This window comes from Pyxicephalus adspersus, chromosome 4 (assembly GCF_032062135.1).
Source record: "Pyxicephalus adspersus chromosome 4, UCB_Pads_2.0, whole genome shotgun sequence".
NCBI classification, from domain to species: domain Eukaryota; kingdom Metazoa; phylum Chordata; class Amphibia; order Anura; family Pyxicephalidae; genus Pyxicephalus; species Pyxicephalus adspersus.
Window position 1 is genome coordinate 61,736,567 of NC_092861.1, and position 18,286 is coordinate 61,754,852.

The window sequence follows — 18,286 nt, forward strand, 5'->3', positions numbered from 1 at the left end:
AAAAGACCTGTCTGAAACTGGAAATAACGGTTTAAGAGAGGTGACACTCCTACCATATTTCAGTTAAGATAGAGACTTTTTGTACTGTTGTAACATCCCTGGACTATTAGCCCATATGGGAGTACCAGAATACTGAACAGAAGATTGGTGGCTTTTCATAGACAGTTCCATAGAAATCTGTTTTATAGCATAATGGCAACTGCTATGCATCAATTCCAATTGGTCACTCAACAAAACATAAAGAAGAATATGAAAATATGAAAATGGTCTTACAAATGCTTTGCTATCATAAACACCAATGGTCCATAAGTGTTGATTTAAAAATGGTGAACTTCCTACTTGGACAGCAAAGTGGATACACAGAGTACCCATGTTTCATCTGCTTGTGGGATTGTAGAGCAAAGCAGGATCACTGGAAATAAGTGACATGGCCTCCAAGGGAAAACATGAAAAAAGGTGCAGCGAACATCATTATCTTAAACTTTAAATATGTGGGTGCTACTATGATCATAAAGGTACACTATCTCCATAGCAATTTGCCAAAATTTCCAGAAAACTTTGATGATTTCAGTGAGGAACAAGGGGAGAGGTTCCATCAAGATATAAAGGTGATGGAAGAAAGGTATCAGGGCAGATGGGATAGACACAAGGTGGCAGACTACTGCTGGAGACTTTACTGTGATTGTCCTGATCATCAGCATAAAAGGAAATCATAACAGAGTTTTTCAATGACTTCTTTGTGAATAGTTCTGTAAATATTCTGAATATAGAGTATATTGACATTAAGTATTTCAAAATTTTAGTTTTGTATACTTTGGCATATCTTGTTTAATTTTGCTTAATTCTCATGTTTCATTAGTTTTCTATGAGGCTAATATTGAGGTCATTATTTCAAAAACTAGAGCCAATCTAGCAAAAACAATTCCATATTTGGAATCTTTGCATCAACCATAACCTAAAATGACTTTAATCTGTTTGGCAAGAAAATGTTTGTTGACCAGTGTTATCACTACAGTCTACTGGATAGGTTTAATTCAAAGTTACATGCGAATAGGAAATTTCTACAGGGTCAATTATAAAGTAGTAAATTAGACATTATCTGAAACATTCCCTGAGGGAGAATTATTTACTGCCAATGAAACACATGGACATGGAAGATTCTCCATCACGGAATGTTTCATGGTATGCCAGATTCACTGCTTCATAAACAGACCTCTATATGTTGTAAATGAACACATAGATTTATGAGAAAACAGGTTTAGGCTATATGTCTTCTCTGGTCTGCTAAAATGGTCTTTTGTTGATATTTGGAGAGCTTATCCCTGTTTTACTAGGTATCTGACAAAGGGATAAAACATGGAGTGAAAATTATCCCAACAGGGACACAAACATTCATAAAATCATACAGCCTCCTCCTAAAATAAGTATATAAATGTATGTATTTCCAAAAACTGTTTTCTTAAGAAAGTGCTAGAGTAGGGAATCATTGGAACATCATCGGTTTATCCACAGCTGGAGAGATTCACCCTCTATATTTGTCCTGGTGACCATTATCATCGACAGAAAGAAATGGAAAATCCAAAACATAAAGTATCTTTAGTATCCACTAAGAACTATTAACCCTCTCCCTGTTGTTGTCAGCTGCATGAGGTTTTCAATATTCTTGTTTGGACAGACACAATAATATTCTATCAATTATCCTTCACAATAGATTTAGAATATTATAGTGTACAAGTATCTCTATTTAGAAAAATTTTTTCAAGTACTGCTGTAACTATTACAACTGAAAGGGGGTTATCATTTCTAGAGATACAAAAAACACAAGGACAGTCATAATTTCTAATAACTTGATAAGTAAAGGCAATGTCTAACATGAAAAGGTTGGAGTTCTGCCTTTAGTCATGGCAATAATAATACAGTGCAAAAATACATGCATTTAATACTGAAAACATAATACTGAAAACATATATTTCTTCCCACTGTAGGGAAAACTAATTTAATAAAAGCGTATTCATTCTCTTTAGCTTAAAATTAGCTCCTAATTCATGTTCATGTAAGTGCAAACTTTCTAATGTATTTCCATTAGGATTATTTTTATTATTATAGTCCTTATATTCATTGTTGTAATCAGCCAGAAATTGTTGAATTCATCGTTTTTTCCACTGGTGGGTATTGTTCATGGGATTTATCTGTATATCTGTATTTTATTGAAGTAATTGAATTATTATTATGCTTTAGAAGTGGACCCAGCAGGCAACAGACAACAAGGGATACCAGTATTAATATTATACATGTTACATAAGTTTTACATAAGCATTTGCATTATAATATGTTTTGAAAAATGTTCAGCCATTATGCAGATATTGTCGGGGCTCTGGAGATTCACCTTAACGTACAATATTTAAAAACAAAAAAAATTTGTTAACTCTTAAAATGTGAACGCTTGCTAGTAATAACAGAAAACAGGCTTAGATTATATCAGTTCAATTATAAGTGTAGAGATTTCATCTATTTTACTACTTAGTGGACTAAGGAACAAAAAGTGAGTAGATATTTTTCCAGCAGAAACAAAGGCATCACATGGATTGCTAATTCTCAATTGAGAAAGGGTTTAAATGAATATATTGTAAAAACTTTTTATCCTTAGTAAGGGATGAAACAAAAAATGTTTAAAACTTCCTAATTTTACCCCTGCGAGGGGACTGACCCCTTATATTTGTCCTGGTGACCATTATCATTGAATTAGAAAGCATTCAGAAATCCAAGACATTGCAGTTGTCATTAGAACAGATCCTCACAGTATTAAAGTTAAAATGAATTTTGTAAATTGTATGCTAGAGATAAAACAGGTGACCGATCGTTTGTCAGGAGAAGCACCAGCTGGAAAATACTTTGAGCAATGAAAAAATGGTATCATGGATGTAGGCCCTTTATGTTAAGTTAAGCAACCTTTATGTGATCAACAGGACTTTCCTTTCTGAATACCTTGCTTGTATTTTCTCACATGTAGGTCATCTAAACATTTCTTCTATGTGGTCTCCAAAGAGTTGTAAAATACAGTGACAGTGGAAAAAACAATGCATTAAATTTCTATTTAATTTTCTCTAGTCGGAAGAATTTTGACTGGTTATTGTGAATTACTGCATTTTACCATTGAAAGATTGCCATCATGCTAGTTGTGGAACAACAAAAAGAGCAGTAATTTCACACAGATCTACTTCTACTGCATAGTGCTGTAACGTTTATACATAATCAAGAGTGCTTCCTTTTCACATTATTAAGCGGTGTGTTTCTTACCTACTTTGTGTTCAATTTGTGTGGACTGCTGCTTCTTTGTAAAAGATGGCAGTTAACATTAATATTTTAGAGAAGATGTCTTTTCATTGTCAGAAACAATCTGGCAGCAACATATACCTTTTCTATTTACATATATAGTTATATCATATAAATAATTCTGATTATTTTTTCCTATTGATCCCTACTTATTCTAATGATTTCTCAAAAGCATATAATAGGTGCAAGTAAACCCAGAACTGCCCTGATTCTTTAGTTTTAAAATATGGGCAAGCTAAATACATTTATAAGGATTTACAAGTTAAAATACCACAGACTACAAAATGATTTACTGTCCTCATACCAGAGCAATTATTTATTCACACTAAATGCATTTTGAGTGAAACCACTGGTAACTCTATCTGGCAATCCTATGACATTACTAGCAGCACTAGACTCATACAAAATTCTTGTATTTCACAATTGTCATTCACAAATGTATTCAATGAATACTTTAATTAAACAAAAATATTTACGGTGAAAGATAAATATAGGTTATTTTTATTACCTGTGTTTGTAAAGGTAGAAGGCAAATCCTGATAGTATTAGGGCAAAAAAAGGTACCAAGATTGCAGCTGCTACAGAACTGCTGTTTGTGCCATAATAGTTATTTGAGGAGTCATTGATGTTCTGAGAAACTGAAAAACCAAAAAGAAAAAAAAGAAGAAATTATTATTACCATCTACTGATTTTTCTTATTTTACATTTTGTTCTTATCTGTATACATATTTGTTACATTTTGTAAAAGAATTTTGTGTATGTCACATGTTGATGTACCTGAAGTTTGCTTTGCTGGGCTTGAACCTATGCTGATCTAATTAAAGTATATCCTGAACTACTATCTTCTGACACGGGATCTTACATCCCTTTTTGGGAAAATTCTCCTCCTATTTGTATTCAAATGTTAACCTTTTTTAGTTTGAATATACTTTTTAGACTGTTTTTTCTTTGTAACCCTTTATATGTATGTATCTATAATAAGACCCAAAGATAAAAAGGACCTACTCTCAACATTCAAAAAAAGAAGAGAACATACATAGGAACATAGTGATAAATTAGTTTTTGTTGTTTTAGTTTCCCAGTCTAACTAACCACTATGCTTAGCAACTCAACATTTCCCCATGGTTTATTTTTTCCCCTTTTTAATTTAAACTAGAAAAACTAGATTTTCTGATTAATAAACATTTTTTCATAGTCTTCATTTTTTTATTTTAAGTATTTTTCTTATAATACAGGTGAAGATGATAGGAAAAAAATAACTGAAAAAAATGAAAAGTAAACCTTTTCAGTAACAAAACTTCATATTTAGCAAATTGTTTTTTTTTTTTTTTACAATGTATACACATAATGTAGTATTTCTATGTAATAGGCGTGAAGGTAATTTCACCACATGATACAAAATTGTAACAAATAATGGTAACAACCTCACACTCTATTCTGCTCCTCACCTTGGATTTAAGAGCTAGGTTCAGACAGGTGATGGGAACACAAATTCCCATGTGTCTTCTAGTGGCTGGCACCTTGTCAGTAACTGTCTGCCTGTGCTGATGTGCTAATTCTTAAAGAACCAGAATTTTAACATTTTACATAGGGAGCAGCCAGCGGTACAAATCACTTACTGCAGTCTCCATTCATTCTCTATGGGTGGCCATCCATGGGATAATGTGAAAATGACTAACCATTGTCCATTGTTTTAATTATATATATATATATAAAAAAAACAAATACTCCATTATAAAAAGTTTTGTTCTAACATAGAAAATAATTTTATACTTTTAGGTATAATCTTATAATCTTCCACCATATGTGTACCATTCAACAAATGGATATGGATGCACCATATACCTAAACTCCAAATTATAAGTAGGCAAAACTCATAAAACAATCCCTTTATATACAGTTCCTTTTTTCCTTCAGTTCACAATCTATCCGTGATCCAAATTCTTATATCCATATGTATAGAAAGATAACAATAATTTGTTTATTTATTTTGCCAGGATTTTAGTTAAATAGATGAATAGGCTTGAAAAAAAAACATATATTACCTTGTCTTTGAAATTTAAACTTTCCAAAGTCCTTTGATTGTATATCACCTTGGTAGTTAAAAACACTCTTTTCTTTTCCAGATGATACCTTTTGTGATATAGAATAACAATAAACATAGACATATTATATATTGATTAATCTATTTACTTTCTTGTATTAGTTTGGCAGTAAGACAACACACACTCTCAACAACTGTATAAAATTACTGTGTAATGTAACATAAGATATACATCCAAGTAAACATTAAGGGGTCCAGTTAAAAAGCACATCTGCATCCAAAACAATCTTTGCTGGTTAATCAAGTTCTGTATTTTAAAACACATCTTGGAAAATTTAGCTGTGGCTAATGTCTAAATGTCAGAATCAATGCATTTTAAATGGAATCCAAACTCTACAAATACTTAAGGGTAAGATCACATGCTAATCTATAAACAGTTTGAAAAAGGTCCTAAGGATTTTGATCACAATGACAGCCTGCTAAAACAATTTAAAAAAGTATTAATAAAAAAATAAAACAAAGATTTAGATTGATGAACTTATGTATGTGTACGTTTTCCAGAGGCCACTAGTGTGAAATTAACAGCTTCTCAAATGCTTATCAGGTTTTAGTCACTAACTGAAACATTAGACAGGAACATTATCTAAATGTTAAAAAATTAAGCTTTCGATATGCAAACCATGTATATCATGCCTTCTTTGATCAAGTGGCATCTGATTAGTAAAGAAAGTTTCAACTGTGAGCAGAAACAAAAAAGTAGTTTCCTAGTTATATCTAATATTATTCATTATACCAAATAATTACAATTTATTAGGCTCATTATCTATTCCATATTACCATATTATTATTAATGGACATGGTTTTTATTCTTTAATGGACAGGTGTTTATTCTTTGTTTTCATAAAGTCTTCACTTCTACCTTGACCGGGAAGACTTCTTCTGAGGTTTAATGCTTCAAATCCCAATCCTAATTAGCTCTAGATGTTTAGAAACCACAGGGAACTCATATACAATTATGATTTTGATGGCAAAATGGCTATAAAACTATAAGAAACAATAATAAAACTATCAAACAGCAACAAAATTAGAATTAGGAATACAGATCTACTGCTAATAAATATATAGGGAATGCTAATTTAAACAGTAAGTTTATTATAAATGTGAGGAATGTGCCCCTGATAATGTATTTAGTTTTAGTCCACTGGCACTGACATGAGTTTTTTTTTTTTACTGTAATTTCACACAGCTGCTGCACTACAAAAATAATAAACTGTTTTCCTCAGTCACTCTCCTTTTTTCCAGACAAACTACAACTTGTCTTTATTATCTTAAGGTAAGCCTGTAACATATCTGTGAAAGTGACACATCGTATCATATATAAAAAAATATGCATGAACAGAGGTTACCTTCAGTGAACCATATGATGATCCAAAGTTAAATACCAACTTTGACTTTTTTCTAAACCTGGAGATTACTATATCATATGCCCACATTATATGTCCTTTCTGGTCCATTACTGTCTGGGGCAGTTTTTTGACCAATAGTGGTGATCTGCAGGTGAGGCGAGTGGACCAGTCTTTTTACAGTAAAATTTAGGAATGGCTTTAACATGTGCTGGGGTTGGGGGCCTGTGCTTAATATTATGCAATCTCCAGCATGATTATAAATATATTAAGCAGGTTTTGTGCTAGTAGCTCTTTAACAGTGCTGTGCTGAACATTCATATCTATCCCTAAGAATAGCTATTTCCTAGTGATGGTAAACATTTAGCATCAAATATAATGAACTAATCTAGTATTAAATTTGCAACTATATTGAAGTATAGGCATTGATTTATTAAAAAAGTATTTAAAAAGTGAAGTTTTGTCCACTTTAATTACCAAATATGTTCAGAGGAATTACAAAATGACATACATTTTCTTTCATGTAAGTAAACATTTGTTACTTCTTTAGTAAAAAAAAATGACATAATGATGGCATTTTTGCAGAATAAAAAGAACATTCTATTTCAAGGTACCATTGAGAATGATCTTGTGCCCTAAAATAAGTCAATACCTAACTAACTCATATACCAGTTCACTAAATTTTCCCTCTCAAAGTGGGTTCACATATTTGCAGTGCACCCAAAATATGTTTGTTTTAGCTTGCCTTAAATCAATCCTAGTTTACCCTTACTTGTGTTCTGAAAAAAGTCAGTACCAGTACAACAATAAACTAAATTCCCTATCTTACCGTTGATTCCCAGGTTTGGAGTGTATTCAGAATACTTTTAGGTCTTTTTGCCTTGAAACAAATATAGCATGTAATTTACATTGTAGAAAAAAAGTAAAAACGTTTACAGGAAACGTTTAAACTTACATAACCGTCCATCGCCCAATTGTCATTTTGAATCTTTTTAAATAAAGTGTCGGATGGACCCTTAATCTGGAAAACCTTCAAAAGTAAATGAGCTTCTTCTTTTTTATAAATTCCTAAAATTAAAAATAATGACCATTTAGAACAGTTAAAACAACAACAAATTTCTAAACATAATTGCAACAAGATATGAAAGATATGAACGTTACAAAGTTTAATTGCCAATACAAGGTACTGGCATCCAACAGGAAACAAACAAAAATGTGAGCAATCACTCTTTGCTCCAAAAAATATTTAGTCTATAGAAAACCGACAAATTTTATATGTTTATAACCATAGTTTATTTACTTTAGTACACAGAACTGCAAAAGATATAAAGAAAGCAGAGAACATACATTTATTCAAACTTACCTGATAACTTCAGTTCGTTGTTGTTAGTGTCTAAAAATGTTCCATTAACTTTGCTGCTTGTGTTATTGAACCAGTCAACAGTTAATGTTGCTGAATGTTGCTTCCCAAGGTACTCATAAAATCCTTTCCACACAGAGTTTATTGAAAAAACATCTGAAGGGACTAAACAAAGATAGTGCTATTAATTTTTTGTTAGTTTATTTTCTGATTGTTTGAAATGTTTGTTTACACTGATTTATGCTTAGCATTTCACTAATAAAGCTATATTATTTTTTTTTGCATTATCTATAATTTATTTTAAATAAAAAAAGATATATACCTTTCATTGAAAGAAACATGTTTCTTAATAACATCAAATATGAAAAAAAAATGATTAGCATCATGTAAATTTTATATGGGATTTGTAAGTTTTCCTATAGTTAAATATTGCTTTCTAGAATTCATAATATTGAATATTTATTTCCTTTAATAAATTTAAAATATATTTTATTTGCTTTTCTATTGGTTTTTGGCACATATGTTTTTAATGTATTGCCTTTACCATGCCGCTGAATTTGTCCTGAGTTTTACACAACATTTTCAAGGGGAATATTTCATCCTGGTTCCCAACATACAATACCTTTTTATGTTGATAATTTCTTTTGTAAAATGCTCCACTGAGAACAGATTCCTTTGACTGTCTAGTAGTTTAGTCGATTGCTAATTGCCAGTTGACAGTTTCACTTTACCAGTTATCAGGGTCTTAAATTCAAAGACCTTAACTAAACAGTGTTCATGCTATTTAAATTACAAAACTATTAAATATACAGTTCAACAAACCTGGGGTCTTTGTTACTGTTGTGTTCTGTTCCCTGAGACCTTTGCCTGTAAAAATAAACACATTCATATTCAGGGATATTATTTAAAAAAACACCAACGTAATATTTAGACCTACAATTTGCACATAAAGATTAAGTAAAATGCTGCAAATTGTGCTATTCATAGTTTGTGTGTTTGTTATATGTCTTACGAAGATGGTCAAACTTGAAAAAAAACTTGAATGTAACTTGTTTACTTTGCAAATAATTCCAAATCATGCGCAGTGAAGCATAATGAAACAAATTTTTAAAATTTTATTTTTGAAAACATGAATGGATGGCTGACATCTGCTACGCTTGGTCTCATTTATGAATTTAAGTGAATTATCCCTTGCAGATTATGAATTTATTAATAAGTGAATAGCCTAAACCTTCTATGATGTGTGTATACTGTCTTTATTTACTTTAACCATTTCTGGAAATGGGTAAGGGGTATTAATGTGTGTATGCATGTGGGGAGGGGGGACAACTTTAAATGAAAACAATGGGATATTAATGAGCAAAATTCTGATGCAAACTGACCTCCCCTGCCAAGTTTAAAAAACTTATCTTCTGCCTATAGTAAACTTTGACTTTCACCAAAGACCAGGATCCAAGCAATTTTTGTCACAACAAAATATGTTCAGGGGCTTTTTAATTACCTAAAAAAATGGCAACTGCGGATGTCAATATTAATCAATCAAATTAGCAATATTTTTGAATTTATAATTTAAAAATCTGATGAAGATACGTTGCTATAAAAAATGGTCAAATTTAAGTAAAGGTTCTAATTCATTTTCTTACCCCAGGTGCTGTGTTTATATTTGTGATGAAAACAATGTTTTATTGTTTATATACTAAACATTGTTTTGTTTTCAATTTAAAATGTCCTTTCTAAGAATGAGAAAAGATCAGATATGGGGAAAAATTAATTGAGCTGAATGTGTTCATCATTCAAAGAGGTAAGCCAGATGGATATCTTTCAAACAGTCCCTTTTTTTTACAAATGGTGTATAAAAATAATTGAGAGAAAATATGTTCACTTTAAAGTCACCATAAAATATACAATGGTTCTTTTTGTAGTTGGTAGAAAGTAGTTTTAGTAGTAGTAACCTTTGCACATGTATAGGTTTCCTTGTTGTAAGAAATGTGGTAATTTGTAACTTGTTCCAGCAGACTTATAAATATGACATCAGAAAATATTTTCCCTAATATATCAATTTACTATGTTTTAAAAGGGTTTTTGCCTTCTGCAGGGTGAAGGTTATGGTATCTACTTGTTAAACTGGTGGATACATTTTTGCCTGCAATGACCCAGGTGTGTTTAAATGTCTTTGCTGAGCTAAATTATGTGTATGGCAGATTGTGTTAGTGCTACAAAAATACAGAAATTAAAAAATATAAATAATAAATATAAAGCTGTGGCTAACAAGAGAATAAACCTACATTTTAAACAACACAAGGTAGTATATAAAGTTACATAGTAAGTCAGGTTGAAAAAAGACATAAGTCCATCAAGTTCAACCAATAGGGATATAAATATTTCCCAGATATAAAACCCTATGGGCATAGTTTATCCAGAGGAAGGCAAAATGATGTACAATTATATTTTCCTTTCTAATGATTTCTTATTGAGCCAGATTACTGCAGGCACAATAACACATAACTATGAGCGACAAAGCAAAATGCATATGTGGTCTCTTGGCTCTCCAGCCTTCAATCCAAAGAACAATTTTTAAGCCTAAAACAACTAACATTACAGAATGGTAATGGATTTCTTCCAAGGTGTCATATATAGATGCCAAATACTAATTGCCTCATAAACATTTTAAAGTTTTTTTTATCATGGATCTGTTCTGATTCTAGTTATGTCAACACTTAATGGCTGCATTTGTCTTGCTCATAGAATGATTGAAAGATTGCACCATGAAGTGACATTCAACACTACTGGGCAGGGCTCTATTTAAACATTAAACAACACTCTTTTAGTATAAAAAATTTCTAGAATCCTCTAATAGAGGCAACATGCCTTCTAACCTAAATTGGCAAATTGGTTTACACCAAAAATCTTGTTTTTTTCAAAATATTTATATCCATGTTTTGCCCCTGCCCTTTGCATATTAAGAGTAGTTTTAGCATTTGGTAAGGTTTGCAAGAGTGTCTGGTACTTTTTTTTAGAAATGTAAAATTGTACATGCTTTTTTTTTAAGTCTTTGTGCAATATAGGTATCTGTATGATAATTAAAAGGTTACAAAACAAGAAAAAATCATGTTTAACTTTTCTCGGTAAAAGAGAAATAACCTTACTTTTGCAAATTGGGGGTTTACCAGTCCATTTCATATCACTTTTACATGTTCTGTGCTCTGATCCACCTGCTAAAAAATATCCTGGCTGGCAAGTGTATATTAAAGTATATCCCAAAGTTGGTAAATCTATTGCCCTTACATCAACATGTATAGGAGTCTCTGGTTGTCTACATGCATGAGCTGGAATATAAGAAAACACAAAATCAATAATCTTACAGTTAGAAGAGAAACAAATCAGCAATACCCTATTAAATTATTTTTCAAGCAGAAATATCTCTTTTTTATGCAATACACTCCACTTAAAAAAATCATTTCAAAAGGTCAGGTTTTCTGACTCCCCAAATCAAAACATTACCTTAAATTACTATGTTTATTGATATAAAAGTTACAAAACGTCTAACAGTGAGAGTGCTGGAAAATGTGTTGTTACACTATTTTTTTTCATATCATATGTAGTCTATAGCCTTACAGATACGGGGCATGAAATATTGGTATAATATCTGTTTTTAAATGCATCAAAAAAGACATGCTAGTTTTTCTTTTAAATCCCATCATCTATTACAAACATATAAGGCATGTATTGCCAGTTCAATCATGATAATATAATTATGTTGATAAACTAAGCCACCTGCTTAGCACAAACACAAACGTAATAACAAAGCCATGTGAAAGCCATGGCAGCAATTACATCATATGACTTTGTTAAAAAATAAAGCCATGTCATTAGCACTCTGATCACATGGCTTGTGATTTTTTTAACAAAGGTTATAATGACACAGGTGAACATGTTATTTCACCAGATATAATTGTGTATGGGCTTTGTAGTATTTTTGATGCAAACTTCAAATCTGTGTTCAGTTTTTCTATAGCATGTCTAGTTTTCGTGATGCAGCTAATTATATATTCTGTGAAATTCATTATAAATAGCCTTAACATATTACAACCTTTATCGACTGAAGAGTAAGATAGGGATAGGGAATAGGCTTTGTGAAGCAGGTAGTTTTAGTAACAAAGGAATATATCTAAAACAAAGTTTATTAGGTTGAAAGTACAAAGTAAAATAAACACAAAAATGATATATACATGTATTAACACCAGGGTTTACTAGGTAAATACACTTTTAGGGCTAAACATGTCCTATATTAGTATTTCTATTCCCTATATGTGCCTACATATCCTCATATTAACTTACAATTAGCAATATATTTTATCCTCCCCTAGTGAATCTTTCATCTGAAATATTTGTATCCTTTGGCATCCTCCAAGCAAATCTAATAGATCACCCACCTTTATTAGGTACTTACACTATAATTTTACTAACTAACTAGTCTTGTGTTTGTACCTTGGTACCCTCTTTACATCTAGTTTTATCCCTCTTTGAGTAATTCAGTATCTTTATCAGCAGCTGGTCAGCTTCTCTCCCTCACAAGCCAGATTAATTGCTTGTATTATTTTGAAAATTTCTCCACAACAACATATAAGTAAGTTATTTTCATTATCAGATACAAAACCTTTACAATAAGTTCACTATATGTATCATTTGAACTTTTTTATACTAATTTAGATATATGCTTTTCACATCCTTTGAAAACATGCCTTGCCTACACTTTGTAAACATTTTTGCACTTAATGTACTTACTTGTTTTGTAATATATTTTGTCACAGCACTCTGATCTTTAAAAAATCCCCTGAGGAAGCCCATAGTGAGTGAAATGCGTCAGCCAAAGAGTGATCAACCTATACTTCTTTATGTTACCCACCATCCTTTGTACTCATACAAACCAATTATTTGTGGAAAGTACATGTTTAGCCCCAAAAGTGTATTCACCTAGCAAACCTTGATGTTAACACATGTATATATCATTTTTTGTATTTATTTTACTTTGTACTTTCAACTAAATAAACTTTGTTTTAGATATATTTCTCTGTTACTAAAACTACCTGTCTCACAAAGCCTATTCTCTATCCTTTACTTACTCTTCTGTTTAAACCAAATTAGGCTTCGCAGATGAATATAAATTCCTTATAGAGAACTAACCTCACTCTCCTTATACCATTTAACAATGGTTTTCTTTAGGTTTTCTTTAGGTTAGAGACCACACTAACTGCAATTGATTTCATTTGTCATCATGCCTAGATATTGCCTAATGATCCAGACAGTTTCTGTTACATGTGTGGTTCATTCACAATGAAAGCACGAGGTCGCCAAATTACCACAGAACTTAAAAAGATAAATTATATTTCCGCTGCCCACATGGTGACCAGCATAACATGTGGGCTCCACATGTCATCTGTACCAGTTGTTCCAACGGACTACGTGACTGGCTAAATCGGCATAAAGCAGCATTGCCATTTGCAATCCCGATGGTGTGGAGACAACCTCAAGACCATCTAATCGACTGCTATTTTTGCTGCGTCAACAAAAGTGGATTCTCAGGTAAAACTAAGCACAAAATTGTATATCCCAGCCTCGATTCTGCAATTCGGCCTGTTTCCCATGGTGATTCATTGCCAGTTCTGGTACCACCACATGATTGACTTGCTTCAGTAGAAGGTGATGAGGAATGCACTGAAGTTGCAGCCAGTTACAAGCCCGAATCATCTGATCCTGACTACTTGGCCCATGGAGATTCAGAACCAGAGACCAGAGATTTGCTTCATGGCTTAAACTGAAGCACTTGCTTGCAAAGGGTGTACCTGTAACTCACTACAGAAAACAAAATCATAACTTGACAACCTTCTTGACTAGTGATGGCTCACTGTGCAACTGTCATGATATAAATGTACTCCTTAACACTTTGTCACAAGAGCATGTTCCATCTGAATGGCGTATCTTCATTGATTCGTCTAAAAGAAGCTTGAAAGCAGTCCTACTGCATAATGGTAATTCCAAACCAAGTTTACAGATTGCCCAATCTGTTAATGTAAAGGAGTCCTATGACAACATCAATTTACTACTTGAAGCAATCCAGTATAACACACACCAGTGGAACGTCTGTGGGGATCTAAAGGTCATTGGCTTGCTGATGGGAATGCAAGTAGGATTCACAAAATATTGCTGTTTCCTATGTCTGTGGGAGAGCAGATCTACGGGAGACCTTTATGTCAAGTGTAATTGGCTAACAAGAGATACCTATAAGCCCAGAACAAGCAGGAACAAGTCAAGTTTCTGCCTCTGGTTGATCCGCATAAAATATTTCTGCCACCTCCCCATATCAAGTAAGGCTTGATGAAGAACCTTGTAAAGGCCATGGGTAAATCAAACTCCATGGGTTTTCAGTACCTTTTTGAGAAGTTTCTAAACATAAGCACTGCTAAAATGAGGGAAAGGATATTTAGAGGGCCACAGATCAAGTTTGTTTTGCATGATTATGTTTTCAAACAATCTCTCTCAGCGGCTGAGCTAGAAGCATGGGATGCATTCAAGTGGCTGTGTGAAAATTTCCATAAGTCTCCTGCATACAAGGAAGGAGTTCAGAATCTGCTTGATTCATGCCATAAACTGGGTTGTTGCATGACATTAAAAGTACATTTCTTACACTCACATCTAGAATTCTTCCAATTTCTGGAATGAAAGTATGATGGCTGACTACTGCTGGATGCTGTACCGCAACAATCTAGACAAAGAGTAATCAAACTCTAAAAGAAAATCATACTCTGAACAAACAATGGTACCTACCTGACACTTTTCAGTAGATCTATACCACAGTGTGTCTTATTTTACTTCACACTGAAGATCTTTTACTATTCACTTCAATGGTGCTTATGATTTAGTACATAATACTGGCACGTACAATGGTAACTTTATTAGTACTCATACCTCAGAAACTGTATGTGTTAGGGAAAAACTGATATAGAAAAGTTTGCTATGATAATGGTTGATTATCACCATTGACTGATAGTAAAAACATGGCCTAGCTGAACAAAGGATTTTTAGAAAATACATGTGCGTGACCATAAGGAAATAGATGGAGAGCCATTCATTTTTTTTATCGCTGCTGTCAATGTAAGAATCTAATTAATATGAAACTATTTCTATTCCTGTAAAAACATCAAAGTCTCTTGTTTCCAAAATTATTAAAAGGGTTAATGAATGGAAACAATCACCCTGCTCTCCTCTCTTTCCTTATGTAAATTATATTTAATGTATGTTTATGGAAGTTTTTATTCAAAAAAGGGAGATACTTTAAGATGGTGAACCATAATTTTATCTCACATGCTGATTTGTATCATTAATCAACTTACTTATTTGTAAGCTCATGTTTATTTTGTTTGTGAACTTGCTATTTGTGTCCTAATAAATGCTCTTTTATGTAAAAAGGAAGATGTTTTTACCATGTATATTTTTTAAATAGATATACAGTACATTGTAACATAACAATACTGTCTTTTATCATATGCATTTAATTAGGCAGTGCAACTATTTTTAAGCATGATCTATAAACAAAGAAAATCTACAAGGCAAGTTTTGCACAATAAAGGACCTTAATATAAAGGTACCCAGTTCATCTGTTACCACTTTTGCAATGAAACTGTCAAATAATGAATGTCTTTAATATAAAAACACAAAGACCTGCAAAAGACTTACAAGTCTGTGCCAAAGGCAATAGGGTGATAAAGTGGAGAAAAAAAACGCAAAGCTTTCCTATAAAATTTATTTACTGAAAACAATGTCCATTGGGTCACTAAAGTGACATAAATGAACAATAGAAAGCCAAGGCAATGTCCAAAGGGAGAGCAAATAAACATAAAATGAACATTGGAGGTCAAAGAACAAAGAATAGCATTTCATTAATGAACTCAAGGGGAAACTTCTCTTGCTGCTATCACCGGTATTCAGGAACAACCATAGAAACTATTTCAACAGCAAATTATTTTCTATGTAAAAGTGTGCTCACTATTTTAGTTCATATCTTTCCATAATACTTCCATGATAATTTCAAATGGATAGTTAATCCTTTATTAAAAAAAATCAGAAATCTTGATGATGCATTGGGGTTGATTTACTAAAGGGGCTTAGGCTGACTCTGAAAGGGAAAACTTTGAGAGGTGAGTTGCTGTTTACATCAGTCATCCAATCAGGTGCAAGTAAAAAGGATAAATCTGAAAGTTATTGAATATTCTATGAAAAATTAATTTTCACTGTACTTACTAAAATGAGTGAATTACCTCTTTAAGAGTGATAATCCACTATGGTTAGTGAACTGACCTCCTTTAGTAAATCAACCTTACATAAGCTCACACATTTGTTCTGTTAATGACTTTAGCTTTTAGACCTTGGTTATATTTGTCTCAGCACAGAATATATTGGTAAAGTGGACCCACACTTTTAAAAGCAAAAAAATCACCAAGAGGTAGTTCTAACTGACAGAAGAGAAATAGAATGTCTCTTTTGACAAAAAAGCCCTGGTGACTTTTTGTTATATCTCTACACTGCACAGCACAAGTAAAACTGTTTTTATTAATGTGACACTGACAAATATCAAATCACAGTTAAAGAACCATTAAAATAAAAATCCACAAGGGTTTACTAACTTTTCACACATCTTTATCATTACTTTGAAAGGTAGCAAGAAATAAAGCAAATGCTTGACAGACAATAATCTTCTCACTTAGGACGGCCAGTGATTTTAAATATCTATGTCTCTAAAATTTCTTGTTTCCCTGTTTGTGCACCTTTCCCATAGCTTTGCTTGGTACCAAATCACTTTAGATAAATGTATCATTGCAGAATGGAAAATATACTGTAGAAGTTTTATCTATACAGTAAGCAAGACTAAACAGACAAGCAAAGTGTTAACTGAGGAGTCAACCTCTTTGGAATATCATACTGCTGGATATAAAATACTTTACAGCTTGCTATTGCTAAAACATCAATAAGAATTCTGGCTTGTCCTTGACAGAGGCGTAAGAAGAATCAATTAGGAAGATTTTCATCCAAGTGGTAGTTTGAAGGGCACGTTTGTTTATAGGCAGGTAAACCCTTTGTAAATCAGCCTAAATCTGTCATAAAAATGTATAAAAGTTTACAAAATCTAAAAAAAAAAAATACATTTCTTATATAATAACACAATACTTCATTTTTGATGATTTGTCAACATATTCTCACACCAGCTTTGAACACTTAAAATTAACCTCTGTAAATATATGGAACTAATAATTACAATAGGCTGTTTTGTGCAGATAGATACAGTTTTTTTTCTGTTTTTTCAAACTGTTATTTCTTTATAATGCATATCTTTCCTTGCATTTGTATGTTTCTTTTAAGAACAGGGAATACATTTCAGTAAAAAGGCGATAATTTAAACTGATCTAAGCACAGTGGTACTTACAGATGCATTCTGGCTGCGTTCCACTCCACGTTAAATTAGCTAGACAATTACGTGTAGTGGAGCCTTGAATATGGTAGCCTTTGCGACATCTAAAGAAGACAGTACTCCCAATCTTCAAAAAACAAAAAAATCAGAAATATGTCAGGAGTCTTAGAATAAAGTAAGTGAAGATAGCTATTTAAATGATAATGAGGCAAATAAATGAAAGTGCAAACTTTTTTATAAGAAAAACTGTGTGGCCAAGCTCTATTTCTTTCCTCTTTAGAACAAGGCACTGAAGGAGAAGAATGATAATAAGGGACAAGCAAGTCATTATATATGGAAAATGCTATAAATAAATAAATACATATAATATTCTTTTTGTACATGCAGAAAAACAATCAAACAATCTTCATATGTTGAAATGGGAGCTAATAAATGCTGATCCAATCCAATCACTGATATCTCTTCATTTTGCAGTGCACAGGTGAATAGTCTATCCCTATAGAAAGAAGCAGTACACCACATAACACAATAGAATTTTATAATTTCTACAGATACTTTACCAACATAGAAAACATTTTGAAAGTTTCAATGTTTTATGTCAAAACCAAACTGTCTATGTCTCTAGAGCAGCTTAGAAATTGTTTTGTTTCTTTTATAAAATAATATTTGTGTTTCAGGGGAAC

At 32.2% G+C, this 18,286-nt stretch overlaps 1 protein-coding gene across 1 annotated transcript in view; it reads right to left on the reverse strand.

The window, feature by feature from the left end:
• CSMD1 (CUB and Sushi multiple domains 1) overlaps window positions 1-18,286 on the reverse strand; it is an 819,458-nt gene that overhangs the window by 10,556 nt on the left and 790,616 nt on the right. Inside the window, exons 63-69 of the mRNA XM_072408428.1 lie at window positions 17,619-17,730; window positions 11,287-11,466; window positions 8,963-9,007; window positions 8,144-8,305; window positions 7,736-7,848; window positions 5,379-5,466; window positions 3,842-3,971 (exon numbers count right to left, since the gene is read on the reverse strand). Coding sequence (XP_072264529.1) covers window positions 3,842-3,971; window positions 5,379-5,466; window positions 7,736-7,848; window positions 8,144-8,305; window positions 8,963-9,007; window positions 11,287-11,466; window positions 17,619-17,730 — 830 coding nt within the window. The remainder of the gene's footprint in view (window positions 1-3,841; window positions 3,972-5,378; window positions 5,467-7,735; window positions 7,849-8,143; window positions 8,306-8,962; window positions 9,008-11,286; window positions 11,467-17,618; window positions 17,731-18,286) is intronic.